The sequence below is a fragment of the Citrus sinensis genome, chromosome 9, assembly GCF_022201045.2.
Source record: "Citrus sinensis cultivar Valencia sweet orange chromosome 9, DVS_A1.0, whole genome shotgun sequence".
NCBI lineage: Eukaryota > Viridiplantae > Streptophyta > Magnoliopsida > Sapindales > Rutaceae > Citrus > Citrus sinensis.
In genome coordinates, this window is record NC_068564.1 from 8,414,641 (window position 1) to 8,436,084 (window position 21,444).

Below are 21,444 nucleotides of genomic sequence, written 5' to 3' on the forward strand. Positions count from 1 at the left end.
TCAGATAAAAATCACAAAAGTTCATTTTTTCTATTTAGATGTAAATGTCGAATATCAGACAAAAGTTCCAAAAAAACAAACAAGCATATTTTAAAAAAGCTGTGAAATTAATAAAATTTTAGATTTAAGATATTTAACAAACAACCTCTTACATTAAATTTTGAAATATATGGTAAGTTAACAACTTATACAGAGAAATTCTTGACCTTATACTAATTAATTCCACGTGCTTTTCCTCTTATAAATTCATCAAAAAATGACCATATCAGAGCACAGAAAAATCGTTATTAATAAAAGAGAAACCAGCCAATTACATTGATTTTGGATATGGCAGGTAAGAAAACCAAATGGAGAAAAAAGATTGAGACGAAAAAGAACGAGAAAGAGGATGAAAGATTAATAACATTCTCTAAACGTAGATCAGGGATCTACAAAAAGGCCTGTGAACTTGTGACTCTAACTGGCTCTGAGATTGCCGTTGTTGTGTTCTCACAATCTGGGAAGCCATACACCTTTGGTCACCACTCCGTCGAGGCTGTTGCAAATCGCTTCCTTGGGATGAACCAGTTGCCTAATGACAACGTTCATTCGTTGGTTGTAGGTCACAGCCAGGTGAGAATTAACGAGCTGAATCAGCAGCATAATGAGCTGCGGCGCCAGCTGGATGAGGAGAAGGAACAGGAGAAGATGTTGACGCAGATGAGGAGGGGTAAAGAGACTCAGCCGCGTTGGTGGGAAACCCCAGTTGATGAGCATAACCTGCAGGAGCTGCTTTAAATGGATTCAGTCGTTGATGATCTGCACCAAATTTTTCTGGCCAAGCTCAATGAAAGGGCTGCTACTGCTGCTGCCTCCTCTCCCGTGGCACCTTCCTTGTATTTTCATCATAAATAATATACATCATTTTCCATTTGGTTTTTCATTTGTCTATAAAATATCTGAGGCTACGGGTCCAAATGATTAACTTGATAATGCTTAGAAACTACCTATCGTAAATGCCGATGATATAATTTGTGAATGCAAGTTATTGTTGTGCCTAAAAATGTGATATGGCTTGGTGAGCATCATTAGCAGCAATATTCAAAGTAATCTGTCAATTTGTCCAAGTAATTTACTTGTTCATGCTTGGTGAACTAGATTTATTTTGAAAACCCCAACTTTCCAAATACATCATCGAGCCAGCTATTTAAACTATGTTTATAATCACAAGTAGATAAATGAACCCTCAAGGAAGTAGGTAGCTACAAATATATTTAATTTCCTCAATTTGAAATTTGATTAAAAACAAAGATAAAAGATTTTTGTGGGCAATCAAATGATATGAATGTATGTGTACGATTTCGATGGAGATAAAAATCCTTTTCCATTAAATATTAACACGTACCCCAAGTATTTCTTATCGAACTCCAGTGATCGGAAACAAAGTGAATTCATAGCCAATTGTCCTACGCCCATGAGACGTATGGTTCCACGAAATTGTTTATGACATAGGGTAATAAATATTTTGACCGTAAAATCTTAACAAAAAATTCACAACTATTCAGGTAAAATAGAACTATATAAAAAGAGTAAGGTGAACTTCAATTCATTCCCTAGATAGAATGATAATGTTTAATATATTCCGAAAAAGTGTGAAAACCTCAATTTACCCCAATTTTAATTCAAAAGATGATAGAAAATAGCGGGCGCTTTGATGGGGTGTGTGCATGTGTGCGTCTATATATATATATATATATATATATATATAAATTTTTTAATTTAGGATTCTAATGTGTGAGAAAGTCCGAGAAAACTTTAAAACCCTATGGTTTTCTAGTGTTAATTTCACAATGCTCTAAAAATGTGCGGTTTTAAAGCTTTCTCAAACTTTTCCACACTTTAACATCCCTAACTCAAAAACTACTCTGTGTGTGTGTGTGTTTGTGCGCGCGCGCGCTAAATGCGGAAAAATTGATATTTTCACACTTTGATAGAGTAGATTGAAGATTGTCATTTTAAATAGGTGGTAAATATTCTCTCTCTAGGTAGGGGTAAATTGACGATATATTTGCGAGATTATCGTTATAAAGAATTTAACATAGCAAAATGGAACTGCGATTATGGCACGTTTATTGAACAAGCCTGTGGAGTATGATAGGATGACGTGACGTAATCCTAGCAGTAAGAGAGAGAAAGAAAAGATGCATAAAGTAGAAATGCCTTAAAATCTTCATTTCAAAATCAGCCTAAGTTGTTTTCGAACATCTACCATTTGTAGGTCTCGCACGTACTCATACAGATAGATAAATTAATTGATGACAACCAAAAGCTTGCAATTTTTTGTTGTTTTGCCCAGCATAATTTCGGAAAGATTTATTAATTGATGACAACCAAAAGCCTTGAAATTATAATAATTACTGGAGTGAGCGCGAGGCTAATTAGGTAACAAATTAAAAAAATCAAATATTGCTAAAATAATAATCCATATATAGAAATAATTAAGGAGTAAACCCACAATCCAAGTATTAAAATATATGCACTTCCTTATTGGGTGTCTAAAATGGTGGGAATATTTCCAATCTGCAAGTTGGGTATATCCATCCCATTGTAGATAATTAATTTTAAAAAACTCAAATAATAAATAAAAATAATTTAATCTTAATAATAATAATAATAATAATAATAGTAATATTTTTAATATTTGCAATAATTTTAAATTTTTATATTTTTATATTTCTGTTAATAATATATTTGTGTTCATTATAGAGATTGTAAATAAATCTTTAGGTTACCTAAATTTTACAATTAAAAAATATATTTAATGTACTAATAATATTAAAATTATTTTATATAATAATTTAAAATGACTCAAATTTTTACACTTATTTAAATGATACATTTCTATTTATTCTGAAATTTACTTTGGTATGGTAAAATATGTCTAACAAATTGTCAAATATTAAAAAAATTTATAATATTGAAAATATATTAAAATGCATATATTATTTCATTTATTTTAATATTATATTTCTAATAAAATATCGGAAATAATTTTTTGGGTTGAGAGAAACAAATGGTATAATTTTAAAAAGGTAGTCTTGATGTCACTTGTTGAAAATATAGGGGCTACATTATCATTTTTCTAAACCTTGGGAGTGTAGCCATATTTTTCTTTCAAATTGAGCCCAAAAAATTTTATTACAATCATTTTTTTTTCTTCTTAATTTGCTTATTCCATTATGTACAATTAGTTTTTTCAAGTATGTTTGGAGAAAAATGTTCTTTTAATTGTTTATGGCATTATGCTATCCCAAATATTATTGTTCTATTGTTGTTCACTAACTAGGCAAATTTGAGTTACACTTATCTGTAACATGTTTCAATTAGTGACCATGAGAGCCCGAGTTAGTAATTTTTAAAAGAATATAGTTGTATTTACATTTATGCATATTACACATACAAGCGCGCGCATAAGCATGTGTATTTTACGCGCTTTTCCCTGTAAAGATTTGACATTTTCCTTAAACCCGTGTCAAGTTTCAACATTTTTAGTTCTAGCAAAATATAAGAATTATTTATTTAGTTTTATTGAATTGGGTTCATCTTTGTGTGAATTTCTAGGGTTTTTATTGATTAGGTTTTAACATGAAAATTATGATTAAGAATCAAAACAAACAGACACGCTTGCAAATCCAAAAAGCTAGCCAGTGTCAAGCATGTCAAGTTTTCCCTTAATTCTCATTCCTTGTTAACAATTGATATGGTTCTTTTCTATTGTTTATATTTTTATTTTTGTCATTGATTTTCCTATTTTACTTTTCAGACTTCCCCCCCAAGATTTGAAGATGACACTAATTGAGCGATCTACCACTTTTGCAAGGTATATGAGATTTAATTGTACCCTTTTATGCCCAGTCACTTCCGGAGGCATGTATGCCTACATCTTGCCTCTCTTTATAAGTAATTTTTTATTCATCCTATTCACTGTTCGTCTTTCGTTGGCATGGACTTGTAGTTCACGAAATTTTACATTTGTTGGTATCCATATAACGCTGCTCGGCCACTAAACTTCATTGACAATATTATGTTGACCTACAACTTCTGGGAGAAATGTGTGCCTGCATCATGCTGCTATTTTGCCTATAACAATCTCACTGTTTTGTAGATCTATAAATCTCATCGCCAGTCATTACGCCATTCCCAACAGTACCAACAGAGCCATTAGTTTTGTTGACGATATCACGGTGCTTTTTTTTTTCAAAATTATATTACATCATTAATAATTGATTTTTAATAATAATATATTATATTATTTACTGATGGCTTAACATCAGTTAAATTGATTTTTCAAAATTATAAGTATTTTAACCAAAAAAAACATGTTCAGTAGTTTTTTAGTTTTTTAAGAGAAAATAGTAAGTGCTTTCGACGTGTAGATTGTCTCTAGTTGAATTCTTAACTCATGCATGTTTGCCATGAAAAAAATTCAATAGCAGAGGGAATACACAAGAGAGAACCTAATATTTTCTCATAGGTAGAATTTACCACAAATTCTCTATACAAGCTATTTAATTTATACAAATATTTGTGGTATAACAGTTAAAGTTGAATGGAAATATCACATGATCCATATACTTGATAATGTTATTCCACTTTAGTTTGTACACAAAATAGTTTATACAAAGAGTTTATGATTCTAGCATTACTTTTAGTAAAATATGGCATATGTGTACATATCAATATGTACGCCATAAGTTTTTGGTGACGAAATCTTATTTTCATTAGTTTGTTTTATATTTTAGCGGACAATGAGGTTGTTAATTAGTACAAACTAGAGTAACATTTTGATTTGCAAAAATATTAGATACATTTTAAAAAAAATTTCCCTTTTTTGCCGCATATATATGGCGCATTACTACCATATATAATAAGCTCAATGAATTTTTCTTGGTTGCCATTTCCAAAATGGATGTGCTTGCCTAATTTATTTTGTATGAGCAGTACAGTGGTTTTCATGTACTTTGATGATATGGTAACTTTCTGGTGAATTTATACGAGGAAAGACACAAAGAATTAGTTAGTAAGGTCATGAATTTATCTATTCCTAGTGGTTACCTTATCCTATTTTCTTTTTATAATTGTTAATGAATTAAATTCTTTGGGGTTTAAGGTATCTCATTCAGTAATTTTACACCTTGTATTAGATTTTGAAAAACATGGTAAGATAATAAGGTAACAACTTAGTAAGATAAATTCTTGACCTAATACTAATTAATTCTACGCGTCTTTCCTCTTATAAATTCATCCCAAAATGACCATATCGGAGCACGGGAAAATCATTGTTCATAAAAAAGAAACTAGCCAGATATCATTGATTTTGGAAATGGCAGCCAAGAAAACCAAAGGGAGACAAAAGATTCAGATGAAAAGGATTGAGAATGAGGATGGTAGGTTGATCACGTTCTCAAAACGTAGATCTGGGATCTACAAGAAGGCCAGTGAGCTTGTGACTCTCACTGGCTCTGAGATTGCCATTCTGGTGTTCTCACAGTCTGGAAAGCCTTTCTCATTCGGCCACCCCTCCATTGAAGCTGTTGCAAACCGCTTCATGGGGTTGAACCAGCCAGTAAATGACAACACACATCCGCTGGTTGAGGCTCACCGCCAGGTGAGAATTAATGAACTCAATCAGCAGCATATATAATGAGCTGCTTCGCCAATTGGATGAGGAAAAGGAACGGGAGAAGGTGTTGAAACAGATGAGGAGGGGGAAAGAGACGCAGCCGCGTTGGTGGGAAACCCCAGTTAACGAGCTCAACCATCAGGAGCTGCTTCAAATGGATGCCACAATTGATAATCTGCATAAAACTTTTCTTGCCAGACTCAATGAAAAGACTGCTGCAGCCTCTTCCTCTATGGCACCTCCTATGTATTTTCATCATAAATAATATTTCATATTTTCCTTCTGATTTGGTATTTGTCTATAAAAAATCTGATGAAGCTGCCGGTCCAAACGATAAACTTGAAAAATGAGAATGCAACTTACTGTTGTGTCCAAAATTGGATATAAAATGCTAAACAAAACTATCAACCGTGAGAAATAGAATTTTCACCATGACGGAAAATGCCTATGATATAATTTGAGAAAAAAAAAATTAATTGATGTGCCCTGGATACAATGGAGCTTGCTATGTTACGGATTATGTAACATACACACCCAATGGTTAGCAGCCATGTGTCCTGAGGAGAGAGAAAAAGCATTGACATACAAGCAATGGGAGTCGGCAGCCACTGGATCTGTAAGTAACATGATCCGTAAATTAGCCAACTCCGGATGTAATTAATCAGGTCAGAATCATTAGCAATCATACTCAAGTTAATTTGTCGTTCAAAGTAATTATTAAGTGAATAGAAGTCATACACAAATTAATCTGTCGTTCAAGTAATTATTAATTGATTCGCTTTTTCAACAACATCATCGAGATATTCATAAATCATGATAGAAAGTAAATAAATATATTCCCCAAAAAGAAGTGGGTCGTCTATGCAGTCTATTTAATTTTAAATATATATGAAATTCCTCCGCTTGAAGGAGAAAGGATCAATGGCACCTTCAAATCACACAAGTTTATGCTACAGATATAAAATGAGGAACATCTTGAAGAACTTTTTATTCCAAAATTAAATAGGATTTTCTTTTTTTAAAAAAAAAGTTGAGAAGGGAGAATATGGAAAAAAATCATAGAAATTAATGGGCAAAAATTAATGTTCCATGCAATTTAATATTTATATAATGTTCAATCTTTGATCTAATGGTTAAAAATTCGTGTAAAACCTGTGTAATTTTAAGGGTCATTAATCCATCCTTTGTTTGAAATTTGATTAAAAACAAAGGAATGTAGTAGGTAATCAAAATATACACAGGTAAACACCTATACACACACAAGTTAGGAATAGAAATTTCCTCACACGATCAGACAAAACGCACTCATCTTCAGTTTCTCGATCAACCGCCCTCTGTGTAGTCAAGAGCTCGAGTAGCAACATACCAAAACTATAAACATCACACTTCTCATTGCAGTCACCTGTTGCAATGTATTCAGGGGAAGATATCCAAATGTTCCCATCACCCAGCCTCTTATGCGTGTTTCACCATCTGGAATAGATACAGAGCACGAAAAATCAAACAGTTTGGCAACAGATTGTCTTGGAATAAAACATTCGATGGTTTTACGTTTCTGAAAAAAATAGGCCTGGAGAAACCAACATGGAGATATGCAATTCCATAAGCTATCTCCATTGCAATCTTTAGCCTCAGTGTCCACGTGACAGGTTCAAAATTGGGTTGACGAGCATGATAAATACGATCAGCAAGAGTTCCATACTCAACATATTCAAACACCAAAACAGGATTTTCGGTTTCTAGACAGCATCCAATCAGCGTCATCACATTCTTGTGATTCATTTGTGATGCAAATACAAAGTTATTAAAACAAAATTCAGCTGCATAGTCGGAGTTTACAAATTTCATGATAGAAACAGGATAGTCATGCAGAACACCCTTGAATAATTCATAGCCCAATCCAGTTGTTATAACTTTCTGTCTGTCATAATTTTTTATTGCTATCTTGAGCTCGTTTTCACGGAAACAACGAATAGGGTTACGTTTATTATCACAAGATCGAAACAATTTTTCAAGAAAAACTTTGCCATTCCTCAACATAAATGTCTTCTTATCAGCCTTGCCCAGATGCTCGATCTTCCTAAAAAACGAACTCATCTAATACCTATTCAGAAACCAACGAAATGCTTTCACTGAATTGAAATAATATAAAACTAGTATAGTAGTACAACTTTTAAATGATCTAGTAAGTTTTTAGGAAAAAGAAATATTTTCATCAGTGACGTTTCATGTTTAATATGAAGTTAAGAGAAAATATTGATTGTATATGTCCTCTGTGTTAAGCAAGCTGACCAAGATTACCAAAAGGAAAGTCATCAACGGTCAAGTCAACAAAGGGTTTATCACTCCACACAGCTTGCTCACGTCAAAGCTATTTGTCAAGGAATATCTCCAGCACGATTTTTACACTTGAATGCCAATATCATGTAGGAATATTTCATTCCTATTTTATAAAGATATTGTGCAATAGTTTAGGAAGTTACTTATTTTCCTTTAATATTATTAAGCCTTTCAACGGCTACTTTGTCTTTATTTTGTATAAATAACTCTGTAAATTTCATTAAAATTACAGAACAAGAATTATACTCTTCATAGAATTTCTTTCATGGTATCAGAGCCAGCCATGAGTACTAGCAATATAACCTCTTCATCCTTTATCAAAGAGCCAAGTCTAAATATTCAGTCTTTTCATCAATGCTCAAGTCTTGTGTCTATTAAACTAGACAACACGAACTTCTTGTTGTGGCGCTCACAGGTTCTCCCTTTGGTCAGAAGCCTTGGCATTCTGCACCATATTACAGACGCTGAGAGACCCGCAAAAGAAATATTATTGTCTGATGGGGAAAAGGCTGGCAACGAAGATTTCACCATGTGGATCAACAATGATGGGCTGTTAACATCTTGGTTGTTAAGCCTGATGACAGAAGAAGTGATGAGTGGAATCGTTGGAGTAGAAAATGCTCAACAAATTTGGTCATCTTTGGAGGATCAATTACTTCCGATGACTAAGGAAAAAGAGGTACATCTCATGGACAGATTGGCAACATTAAAAAAGGGATCTCTATCAGTTGAAGAGTATGTGCGCAAATACAAGCATATTTGTGATTTTTTGGCTGCAATAAATAAACCAGTGAATGACTTAGATAAAGTCTTTGGTCTTGCAAGAGGTCTTGGCTACAGGTATCAAGACTTCAAACTTGCTCAACTTTCAAAACCACCTTATCCCTCATTTAAACAGTTTGTCATGGCCCTCGAAAATCATGAACAAACTCTTATTAATTTTGAAGAAGAAAAGAAGAATACAATCAATCTGGCTCAAGCCTTTTTTAGCCAACGAGGCAAGGGAAAAGGTCGTGGAAATGGAGGTTTCTTTAACTCAAAAGGTCGTGGTTTTACAGCAGCAGGAGGACAAAATTTGGCTAATTCGAGTGGTCAAAAAATCAACTACAATGGTGGAAAAAGTTGGAATAATAATGCAAGTCAGCCATGGCAAAAATCAAACAATAATCCAAGTCAACAAGGGCAACAATCATGGCAAGGAAATTGGGGACAACAGTGGCAGCAACCTCGGCAAAATAATTCTGGACAGCCTTGGCACAAAATTCAGAATCAATCCAAACAACAAGCTGAGGAAGTCAAAGAAGAAACTGTCATATGTCAAATTTGTCATTTACCGAAACATACAACCATTGAATGTCGACGTAGGTATGACTACTCACATCTTACTGAGGAAATTCCACAAGCCTTAGCTGCAATGAACCTGGATGCAAATGATGCCAAATTATATGCTGACTCAGGAGCAACTACCCATATGGTCAATGATCCAGGTAAAATTTCTGAACTTAAACCTTATGAAGGGAATGATGCCATTATTGTTGGAAATGGCGATTGTCTTAATATTTCACATATAGGAAACACCTCCATAGACACTGGCATTAGTAAACTATATTTAAAAAATGTGCTTGTGGTTCCAAGCTTGAAAAAGAATTTACTTTCGGTAGGGCAGCTCACACATGATAATTCATGCATTATTGAGTTTTCATCTAACAAGTTTGTTGTTAAGGATTATCAGGGAAACATCTTGGCAAAGGGAACTAAGACAAAAGGGCTTTATGCTTTAGATGAAGGACATCATGCAGCCTTATACTTATCCGAAGGCAGGAAAGCACCTTACAACATATGGCATCAAAGAATGGGACACCCCCAAATCAAGTCCATTAAGTTTTTGAATAAAAACAAACTTATTGATGTTTCAAATTGGATTACGAAAGATTATGTATGTTCCAGTTGTCAAATGGGAAAGAACTGCAAACTTCCTTTTAATTTTTCCAATAAAATTTCCAGCGTTCCTTTGCATAAAATTCATTGCGACTTGTGGGGTCCTGCTCCTATTTCTTCTGTTCAAAATTTTAGATATTATGTTGTCTTTGTTGATGACTGCACACGTTATACATGGCTATACCCTTTGAAAAATAAATCAGATTTATTTGATGTTTTTATCAAGTTTCAGAAACAGGTTGAAAATCGATTCGATAAGAGGATAAAAATATTTCAAAGTGATGGAGGAGGTGAATTCATATCAAATGAATTTCAAAGTCATCTCAGTCAATGTGGAATACAGCATCAATTGTCATGTCCTGCAACTCCTGAACAAAACGGTGTTGCCGAAAGGAAACACCGACATATTGTAGAAACAGGTTTGACAATGCTCTTTCATGCAAATATGCCATTACAATATTGGGTTGATGCTTTTTCTACTGCTGTTTATGTTATTAATAAGCTACCTTCATCCACTTTAAATATGAAGACTCCCTTTTACAAACTTTTTGGTATAAATTTTGATTACAGAAGGCTTAGAAGCTTTGGGTGCCGATGTTTTCCATATCTACGTATTTATAGGAAAAACAAATTCTCACCAAAAACATACCCTTGTGTGTTTATTGGATACAGCCCTTCACATAAGGGGTATCGATGTTTGTATCCACCAACAAACAAGGTGTATATCTCACGTCATGTAATTTTTTATGAGAATTTGTTTCCCTTTAAAACTAATAGTCTGCCAAGTTTACCTATACAGGTCAGCCAAGAAATTGTTACATTTCCTGATGTTGAGAGCTGGACTAAAAAGGAGAAAGCAACAAACAAGCCTTATCATACACATCGTTGCCATGATATACTTAGTTTAGATGAAAATAGCTCCCCATTTCAGCAAGCCCAGCATGAATTTCACGTAAACCAACAACAAGTTGCTCATGCAAATCCAAACTCTATAGGTTTTCAAAACACAATGAACTCAAACATGCATGACTTGGACACAAGCCAACAAGTCCCACGTGAAATTCATGATATAGTCATCCACACCGATTCAGCCTCTACAGATAATCAAGCCAGCTTAAGCCCTAGCTCAGCATCACTTGAAGAATTTGATATCACTTCAACTGAGCAAGAGTCAGAGAACAATATAGGAACTGGCAACACTCATTTGGAGTTAGAAACTAATACTCCTCAGTCAACTAAAGGCATTGATATATTTGTAGATCTTCGTATTCCAAAAGAGCCAGAAACAAGCAACACTCATCAAATGATAACTAGACACAAGTTGCGTCATCACCCTGAGTTGGTTGATAAAATGGCTCTTACTACAACAATAGAGCCAAAACACTTCAAAACCGCCATTCGACAACCTCATTGGCGCACAGCTATGTTAGAAGAGCTTGATGCTCTCCATCAGAATAATACATGGAGTTTGGTACCAAGGCCAGTAAATACAAACATAGTGGGATCAAAATGGGTGTATCGAACTAAGTTTAAGGAAGATGGGTCCATAGACAAATACAAGGCGCGTCTTGTAGCACAAGGATACACACAAATTCCAGGTTTGGATTTCGAAGAAACCTTTAGTCCTGTGATTAAACCTACCACAATTCGGTTAATTTTTTCTCTTGCTGTAACATTAAATTGGACCATGAGACAACTTGATGTTAAAAATGCTTTTTTACATGGTTTTTTAAAAGAAACTATTTTTATGGAACAACCTCCTGGTTTCTCTAATCCTTTATATCCTGATTATGTGTGTAAGCTTAACAAGTCCTTGTATGGTCTTAAACAAGCACCCCGTGCTTGGTTTGATAGGCTTTCTCATTATTTACTTCAATTGGGTTTCATATGCAGTAAAGTCGACTCTTCCTTATTTATATTTCATAATAATGACTCATTAATCCTAATGCTAATTTATGTTGATGATATAGTGGTGACAGGCAACAATACTTTTCTAATTGACCAACTTATTCATCAACTAAGCATTGAGTTTGCTTTAAAGGATTTGGGACAGCTCCATTTCTTCTTAGGGCTTGAAATTCGGTATTTCTCTGGAGGTATTTATGTTTCTCAAACCAAATACACCAAAGACTTACTGACCAAAGCAAAGATGCTAGAAAGCACTAGTTTGTCAACTCCTATGGCCATCAAAGAACAAGCCAACCCCATTGATCACAAGCCCGTCAATGCAATCGAATATAGACGATTAGTTGGAGGGCTCCAATATCTCACTCTAACAAGGCCGGACATCGTTCACGCAGTCAATAAGGTATGTCAACATTTTCAAACACCCACTGAGGCTAATTTACGTGCTGTTAAACGTATTCTCAGGTACTTAAAAGGGAGCTTGGATTATGGGATCAGATTTCTCTAACAAAGCTCTCTTAATATTACTGCCTTTTGTGATGCTGATTGGGGAGGCTGTCCAGACACTCGGAGAAGTACCACGGGATATTGTGTCTATATGGGTGCAAATTGCATCTCATGGTCTTCAAAACGACAGCCAACTGTCTCTAGATCCAGTGCTGAAGCTGAGTACCGAGCCCTTGCATCTACAGCAGCAGAACTCACGTGGATCACATACCTGTACCGAGAAATTGGCATTCCTCTTGCTCAACCTCCACAACTTTTAAGTGATAATTTAAGTGCCTTGCATATGACTATTAACCCAGTCTTTCATGCTCGCTCGAAGCATATTGAATTAGATTATCACTTCATTAGAGAAAAGGTTGTTGATGGTGCCTTGGTTACGAAGTTTGTCCCTTCTTCGTTACAAATTGCAGACGTTTTTACTAAGGCTTTGTCAAAAGCCATGTTCCGTGATTTCAGATACAAGCTTGGCGTTCATCAAATGTCACTTGCCAGCTTGAGGGGGGATGTTAAGCAAGCTGACCAAGATTACCAAAAGGAAAGTCATCAACGGTCAAGTCAACAAAGGGTTTATCACTCCACACAGCTTGCTCACGTCAAAGCTATTTGTCAAGGAATATCTCCAGCACGATTTTTACACTTGAATGCCAATATCATGTAGGAATATTTCATTCCTATTTTATAAAGATATTGTGCAATAGTTTAGGAAGTTACTTATTTTCCTTTAATATTATTAAGCCTTTCAACGGCTACTTTGTCTTTATTTTGTATAAATAACTCTGTAAATTTCATTAAAATTACAGAACAAGAATTATACTCTTCATAGAATTTCTTTCATGGTATCAGAGCCAGCCATGAGTACTAGCAATATAACCTCTTCATCCTTTATCAAAGAGCCAAGTCTAAATATTCAGTCTTTTCATCAATGCTCAAGTCTTGTGTCTATTAAACTAGACAACACGAACTTCTTGTTGTGGCGCTCACAGGTTCTCCCTTTGGTCAGAAGCCTTGGCATTCTGCACCATATTACAGACGCTGAGAGACCCGCAAAAGAAATATTATTGTCTGATGGGGAAAAGGCTGGCAACGAAGATTTCACCATGTGGATCAACAATGATGGGCTGTTAACATCTTGGTTGTTAAGCCTGATGACAGAAGAAGTGATGAGTGGAATCGTTGGAGTAGAAAATGCTCAACAAATTTGGTCATCTTTGGAGGATCAATTACTTCCGATGACTAAGGAAAAAGAGGTACATCTCATGGACAGATTGGCAACATTAAAAAAGGGATCTCTATCAGTTGAAGAGTATGTGCGCAAATACAAGCATATTTGTGATTTTTTGGCTGCAATAAATAAACCAGTGAATGACTTAGATAAAGTCTTTGGTCTTGCAAGAGGTCTTGGCTACAGGTATCAAGACTTCAAACTTGCTCAACTTTCAAAACCACCTTATCCCTCATTTAAACAGTTTGTCATGGCCCTCGAAAATCATGAACAAACTCTTATTAATTTTGAAGAAGAAAAGAAGAATACAATCAATCTGGCTCAAGCCTTTTTTAGCCAACGAGGCAAGGGAAAAGGTCGTGGAAATGGAGGTTTCTTTAACTCAAAAGGTCGTGGTTTTACAGCAGCAGGAGGACAAAATTTGGCTAATTCGAGTGGTCAAAAAATCAACTACAATGGTGGAAAAAGTTGGAATAATAATGCAAGTCAGCCATGGCAAAAATCAAACAATAATCCAAGTCAACAAGGGCAACAATCATGGCAAGGAAATTGGGGACAACAGTGGCAGCAACCTCGGCAAAATAATTCTGGACAGCCTTGGCACAAAATTCAGAATCAATCCAAACAACAAGCTGAGGAAGTCAAAGAAGAAACTGTCATATGTCAAATTTGTCATTTACCGAAACATACAACCATTGAATGTCGACGTAGGTATGACTACTCACATCTTACTGAGGAAATTCCACAAGCCTTAGCTGCAATGAACCTGGATGCAAATGATGCCAAATTATATGCTGACTCAGGAGCAACTACCCATATGGTCAATGATCCAGGTAAAATTTCTGAACTTAAACCTTATGAAGGGAATGATGCCATTATTGTTGGAAATGGCGATTGTCTTAATATTTCACATATAGGAAACACCTCCATAGACACTGGCATTAGTAAACTATATTTAAAAAATGTGCTTGTGGTTCCAAGCTTGAAAAAGAATTTACTTTCGGTAGGGCAGCTCACACATGATAATTCATGCATTATTGAGTTTTCATCTAACAAGTTTGTTGTTAAGGATTATCAGGGAAACATCTTGGCAAAGGGAACTAAGACAAAAGGGCTTTATGCTTTAGATGAAGGACATCATGCAGCCTTATACTTATCCGAAGGCAGGAAAGCACCTTACAACATATGGCATCAAAGAATGGGACACCCCCAAATCAAGTCCATTAAGTTTTTGAATAAAAACAAACTTATTGATGTTTCAAATTGGATTACGAAAGATTATGTATGTTCCAGTTGTCAAATGGGAAAGAACTGCAAACTTCCTTTTAATTTTTCCAATAAAATTTCCAGCGTTCCTTTGCATAAAATTCATTGCGACTTGTGGGGTCCTGCTCCTATTTCTTCTGTTCAAAATTTTAGATATTATGTTGTCTTTGTTGATGACTGCACACGTTATACATGGCTATACCCTTTGAAAAATAAATCAGATTTATTTGATGTTTTTATCAAGTTTCAGAAACAGGTTGAAAATCGATTCGATAAGAGGATAAAAATATTTCAAAGTGATGGAGGAGGTGAATTCATATCAAATGAATTTCAAAGTCATCTCAGTCAATGTGGAATACAGCATCAATTGTCATGTCCTGCAACTCCTGAACAAAACGGTGTTGCCGAAAGGAAACACCGACATATTGTAGAAACAGGTTTGACAATGCTCTTTCATGCAAATATGCCATTACAATATTGGGTTGATGCTTTTTCTACTGCTGTTTATGTTATTAATAAGCTACCTTCATCCACTTTAAATATGAAGACTCCCTTTTACAAACTTTTTGGTATAAATTTTGATTACAGAAGGCTTAGAAGCTTTGGGTGCCGATGTTTTCCATATCTACGTATTTATAGGAAAAACAAATTCTCACCAAAAACATACCCTTGTGTGTTTATTGGATACAGCCCTTCACATAAGGGGTATCGATGTTTGTATCCACCAACAAACAAGGTGTATATCTCACGTCATGTAATTTTTTATGAGAATTTGTTTCCCTTTAAAACTAATAGTCTGCCAAGTTTACCTATACAGGTCAGCCAAGAAATTGTTACATTTCCTGATGTTGAGAGCTGGACTAAAAAGGAGAAAGCAACAAACAAGCCTTATCATACACATCGTTGCCATGATATACTTAGTTTAGATGAAAATAGCTCCCCATTTCAGCAAGCCCAGCATGAATTTCACGTAAACCAACAACAAGTTGCTCATGCAAATCCAAACTCTATAGGTTTTCAAAACACAATGAACTCAAACATGCATGACTTGGACACAAGCCAACAAGTCCCACGTGAAATTCATGATATAGTCATCCACACCGATTCAGCCTCTACAGATAATCAAGCCAGCTTAAGCCCTAGCTCAGCATCACTTGAAGAATTTGATATCACTTCAACTGAGCAAGAGTCAGAGAACAATATAGGAACTGGCAACACTCATTTGGAGTTAGAAACTAATACTCCTCAGTCAACTAAAGGCATTGATATATTTGTAGATCTTCGTATTCCAAAAGAGCCAGAAACAAGCAACACTCATCAAATGATAACTAGACACAAGTTGCGTCATCACCCTGAGTTGGTTGATAAAATGGCTCTTACTACAACAATAGAGCCAAAACACTTCAAAACCGCCATTCGACAACCTCATTGGCGCACAGCTATGTTAGAAGAGCTTGATGCTCTCCATCAGAATAATACATGGAGTTTGGTACCAAGGCCGGTAAATACAAACATAGTGGGATCAAAATGGGTGTATCGAACTAAGTTTAAGGAAGATGGGTCCATAGACAAATACAAGGCGCGTCTTGTAGCACAAGCATACACACAAATTCCAGGTTTGGATTTCGAAGAAACCTTTAGTCCTGTGATTAAACCTACCACAATTCGGTTAATTTTTTCTCTTGCTGTAACATTAAATTGGACCATGAGACAACTTGATGTTAAAAATGCTTTTTTACATGGTTTTTTAAAAGAAACTATTTTTATGGAACAACCTCCTGGTTTCTCTAATCCTTTATATCCTGATTATGTGTGTAAGCTTAACAAGTCCTTGTATGGTCTTAAACAAGCACCCCGTGCTTGGTTTGATAGGCTTTCTCATTATTTACTTCAATTGGGTTTCATATGCAGTAAAGTCGACTCTTCCTTATTTATATTTCATAATAATGACTCATTAATCCTAATGCTAATTTATGTTGATGATATAGTGGTGACAGGCAACAATACTTTTCTAATTGACCAACTTATTCATCAACTAAGCATTGAGTTTGCTTTAAAGGATTTGGGACAGCTCCATTTCTTCTTAGGGCTTGAAATTCGGTATTTCTCTGGAGGTATTTATGTTTCTCAAACCAAATACACCAAAGACTTACTGACCAAAGCAAAGATGCTAGAAAGCACTAGTTTGTCAACTCCTATGGCCATCAAAGAACAAGCCAACCCCATTGATCACAAGCCCGTCAATGCAATCGAATATAGACGATTAGTTGGAGGGCTCCAATATCTCACTCTAACAAGGCCGGACATCGTTCACGCAGTCAATAAGGTATGTCAACATTTTCAAACACCCACTGAGGCTAATTTACGTGCTGTTAAACGTATTCTCAGGTACTTAAAAGGGAGCTTGGATTATGGGATCAGATTTCTCTAACAAAGCTCTCTTAATATTACTGCCTTTTGTGATGCTGATTGGGGAGGCTGTCCAGACACTCGGAGAAGTACCACGGGATATTGTGTCTATATGGGTGCAAATTGCATCTCATGGTCTTCAAAACGACAGCCAACTGTCTCTAGATCCAGTGCTGAAGCTGAGTACCGAGCCCTTGCATCTACAGCAGCAGAACTCACGTGGATCACATACCTGTACCGAGAAATTGGCATTCCTCTTGCTCAACCTCCACAACTTTTAAGTGATAATTTAAGTGCCTTGCATATGACTATTAACCCAGTCTTTCATGCTCGCTCGAAGCATATTGAATTAGATTATCACTTCATTAGAGAAAAGGTTGTTGATGGTGCCTTGGTTACGAAGTTTGTCCCTTCTTCGTTACAAATTGCAGACGTTTTTACTAAGGCTTTGTCAAAAGCCATGTTCCGTGATTTCAGATACAAGCTTGGCGTTCATCAAATGTCACTTGCCAGCTTGAGGGGGGATGTTAAGCAAGCTGACCAAGATTACCAAAAGGAAAGTCATCAACGGTCAAGTCAACAAAGGGTTTATCACTCCACACAGCTTGCTCACGTCAAAGCTATTTGTCAAGGAATATCTCCAGCACGATTTTTACACTTGAATGCCAATATCATGTAGGAATATTTCATTCCTATTTTATAAAGATATTGTGCAATAGTTTAGGAAGTTACTTATTTTCCTTTAATATTATTAAGCCTTTCAACGGCTACTTTGTCTTTATTTTGTATAAATAACTCTGTAAATTTCATTAAAATTACAGAACAAGAATTATACTCTTCATAGAATTTCTTTCACTCTGATTCCAGAAATGTAACATTAGAAGCATATAAATGAAAGCATGGCGCCGTACACACAGATGTACTTGAAGAAAATGAAGCAGAGCATTGAAAGATGTACCTTTGGGTGGCCAATTCCAGTGTTCAGATGAAGGAGATATGGCACTTACAAGTTTGGGAAAGAAGCTCCAAATTTGGCATGTGTGTACAAAATCTGAAGCAAGACTTCAAATAACTAAAGGGAAACTTGATATCTTTGCAAGTCTTCCCAGTCAACCATATGCAAATTTCCATGTCTAATGTTGACATGCAATGTAAAGTAAGCCACAGACATAACATGTGCTAAAGGCTCATCTATTTGTTTCAGATGATTGACTGTGTGCATTTATAAAATGTACTGTTTTATACTTAAATTTTGACTTGAAATTTAAACATATTCTAAATCATTCATCCGCCATTCAATCAAAAATGCAGAGAGTTGCTAAGTTGGTAACATTAAACTAAAGGAATTTTGTCAATCGTGTATCATTGTTAATAAAACAACACGATATTGCAAAAGATATCTTTTGCGGTAGCTTTTCAGATATAGTTACGCAACAGTTGCACGAATTTGGAAATAATATGCATATTAGATCCTTGAGCTAAGCAACAGTGTAATATCCAACTGATTAAATCTACTTGCATTTGAAACCTAAGCCAGTAATAAATCAAGCGGAGTGATCCTCGATGTGCTATAAGAAAAGAAAAAAACCCACAAACAACCAAACATTTGAAATATCAACAAGATAAAAAAGGGAAAGACCCATAAACAAAACAGGAATTTCCAGTTCTCCCCCTGTGTATTAATTTTAAACACATAGTGAAAGCTAAGTTACAGTTAATCCAGAGAAAATTGAAGGTATTAATTGATACATTTTTCTAAGTCGTTTTGCCACTTGAACCATTGTCGGCCTATTCTCTGCTGATTCAGAGACACATTTAATAGCAAGCTGCTTCCACTATTCCATCTTTTTGTGAAAAGAGATAACCTGGCACCGCCCTTCTAGATGGGGTGTCAGCCATTGTCAACATTCAAATCTTTGAATGTTGACATTCAAATCTTTGAATGAAGAAAAGAAGCAAACAACTTTGACAAGGAAGAAGAAAAAGGAAGAGTTGAAGAAGATAATGGCGGTGGAAAATATAATAGTATTTTAATAGCAAATTTTGGCTATAAAAAGGGATGCTGCTCATTTGGTTTGTGCATCCAGTTTTGCGAAGAAACAAAGTTTAGAGCTTGAGTAATTTTAAGGAATTAAAATTATAAAGTTCTTGTGGGTGAGAGAAAATTATTTCTGAGAGTGTGGTTGTAATAATTTTTCACATAGTGAATATTTTTTCTCTAGTTGTCTCTCGACAACGGCCGTGGTTTTTCTCCGGATTTGGAGTTTTCCACGTAAATCTTGTGTTGTGTGATTGGTATATTCTCCATTTAATTTTTCTTATTAATTTGTTACTTGATAAATTGCTTGGAGAGATCTTGGGAGGAAGCTCAATTTCCTAACACTTTTTTAACCACATGGTCTGTCTCCAAGAATCACAGGGTCGGCTACTCTTATCAAATCCGTTATCTTCAATATATTTCTTGCAATTTTTAGCCTATGCTTCAATTTTAAAGACTTAAAATGTGGTTCTGTTATATTCATGAGGGTGATGAATTTCAAGTATTTTTACGACACATTTGTGATGCAAACATAATGCTATTAAAAGGACATTGGTCTTCGTAGTCTGCAAACTTCATCACTAAAATTGGACGGTCCTCGAGAAAACCTTGGTACAATTTAAAGAGATATGGAAGTTGTATTTGTGTAACATCCCAGCAACTCTATTTGTTTGTGGCTTTCATGAGCTCAGTAGCAGTAAATCGGCAATTAGAATTACATTTACCATTGCAAAAGGCAACCTATTTTCTTAATAAAAGTTCCATCGTTCCTCCTCATATCATATTAATTTGCTTACTCATCCGCCTTTCAACAACACTAGAATGCTTTTTAATGCATATAAACCCATTTAAAATATCCAACAAACCCATTTAAAATATGAAGCATATTTACAAACTCTTATTTGAGTTCATAAGTTCACACAATCATAACAAAATAATAATAATAATAACAACAACAATAATAAAGTGGGTAATCAGAAAAAGGATGTACCTTTGACGGGCAGTTCAGCTACTAAGCCAGAGAATGCAAATTTTGAGAAGCGAAAGAGCTCTGCCTCTGCAGTTAGTAAGTAACCCTTGAGTTCTCAAATTTGGCAATCCGATAGTAATTTACACCCAAATCCTTGTTGTACAATGAAAATTCAAATATATCAGATATTTTCTAAATAAATCAACTAAGAGTTACTACTGTCACTATCAAAGCTTTAAAGGAGAAACAATAATCATATTAGCACCCCATCCTTTAATTTGTTAATTAAGGTTATTTTGGGAACTTCAAATGACTTTTAGTACTTCTAAATTCACCATGAACGGCTACAGCTAAAACCTCCATCTGCTCATACCGAGAGGATTGAAGGCAAATCTTGTAAAAGTTTGCAAATTTTGTTCTTTTCCTAAGCATTTTATTATTTGAAACAAATTTAAGAACCTTAAAGTTTTAATAATTACAAGAGTAAGTGTGAGACTACTTGGCTAAGAAATTAAAAAAATTCTAATAATATTGTAAAAATAACGATCTATATATAGAAGTAATAAAGGAACAAAACTCATTATTGAAGCATTTAAATGTTCGCATTTGCTCATTAGGTGTTAAAATTAAAATCCGGGTATTTTTTTAGTTGGATCTTTGTTTTTGGGAATGAGCTTAAAAACCCAAATAAGTTTTCGAAATGTATCATCTAAGTTCTTAAAAGATAATTATACCCCTATATTTCAAATTCATGATTTAAAATTTATTTTATTTATTCTTTTTCTATAAATTACTAATTTTTACGATGTTAAAAATCAAACGATTTACTAAAAAATTACAATAGATATATGGCTACAAAACTTTCAAATTATTCACATTATTTATTATATGTCGGTAAGCTATTAGTCATTTTTTTCCTCTTTCAGCACAAAATTTCTTACAACGATATACAATCTCATCATTTTCAATATACTTTACTCACAGTTAAATTTTATATGAACGTAATATTATGAAGCATAGTTGAGCCAAATATGTGTATGTGTATGTCTGGATGGATGTGTGTGTGTGTGTGTATTAACCTTTTCACAGTCACATTTTTTCTTCTTCGCTGATATCATTGGGTAGAACTCGTTTTTCTAAATGTACTCAGAGAAAAATGGGAAATTTACAAAAATAGCCAAACAAAT

General features: G+C 34.8%; 1 protein-coding gene and 2 pseudogenes across 1 annotated transcript; 2 read left to right on the plus strand and 1 right to left on the minus strand.

Annotated features, from left to right (window-relative positions):
- The first annotated feature begins 327 nt into the window (after nucleotides 1-327).
- LOC102610753 (agamous-like MADS-box protein AGL62) lies at nucleotides 328-777 on the plus strand. The gene has a single exon (XM_052433967.1). The coding sequence runs from the start codon at nucleotides 328-330 to the stop codon at nucleotides 775-777; it is 450 nt and encodes a 149-aa protein (XP_052289927.1).
- A 4,585-nt stretch (nucleotides 778-5,362) lies between these two features.
- LOC102611054 (agamous-like MADS-box protein AGL62) lies at nucleotides 5,363-5,935 on the plus strand (annotated as a pseudogene).
- A 915-nt stretch (nucleotides 5,936-6,850) lies between these two features.
- On the minus strand, nucleotides 6,851-19,071 carry LOC107174479 (serine/threonine-protein kinase ZRK1-like; annotated as a pseudogene).
- Between the last annotated feature and the right edge of the window lie 2,373 nt (nucleotides 19,072-21,444).

What these genes read in the sequence shown, in the direction of transcription:
- LOC102610753 (XM_052433967.1), top strand. Translation starts at nt 328, where the DNA reads ATGGCAGGTAAGAAAACCAAATGGAGAAAAAAGATTGAGACGAAAAAG.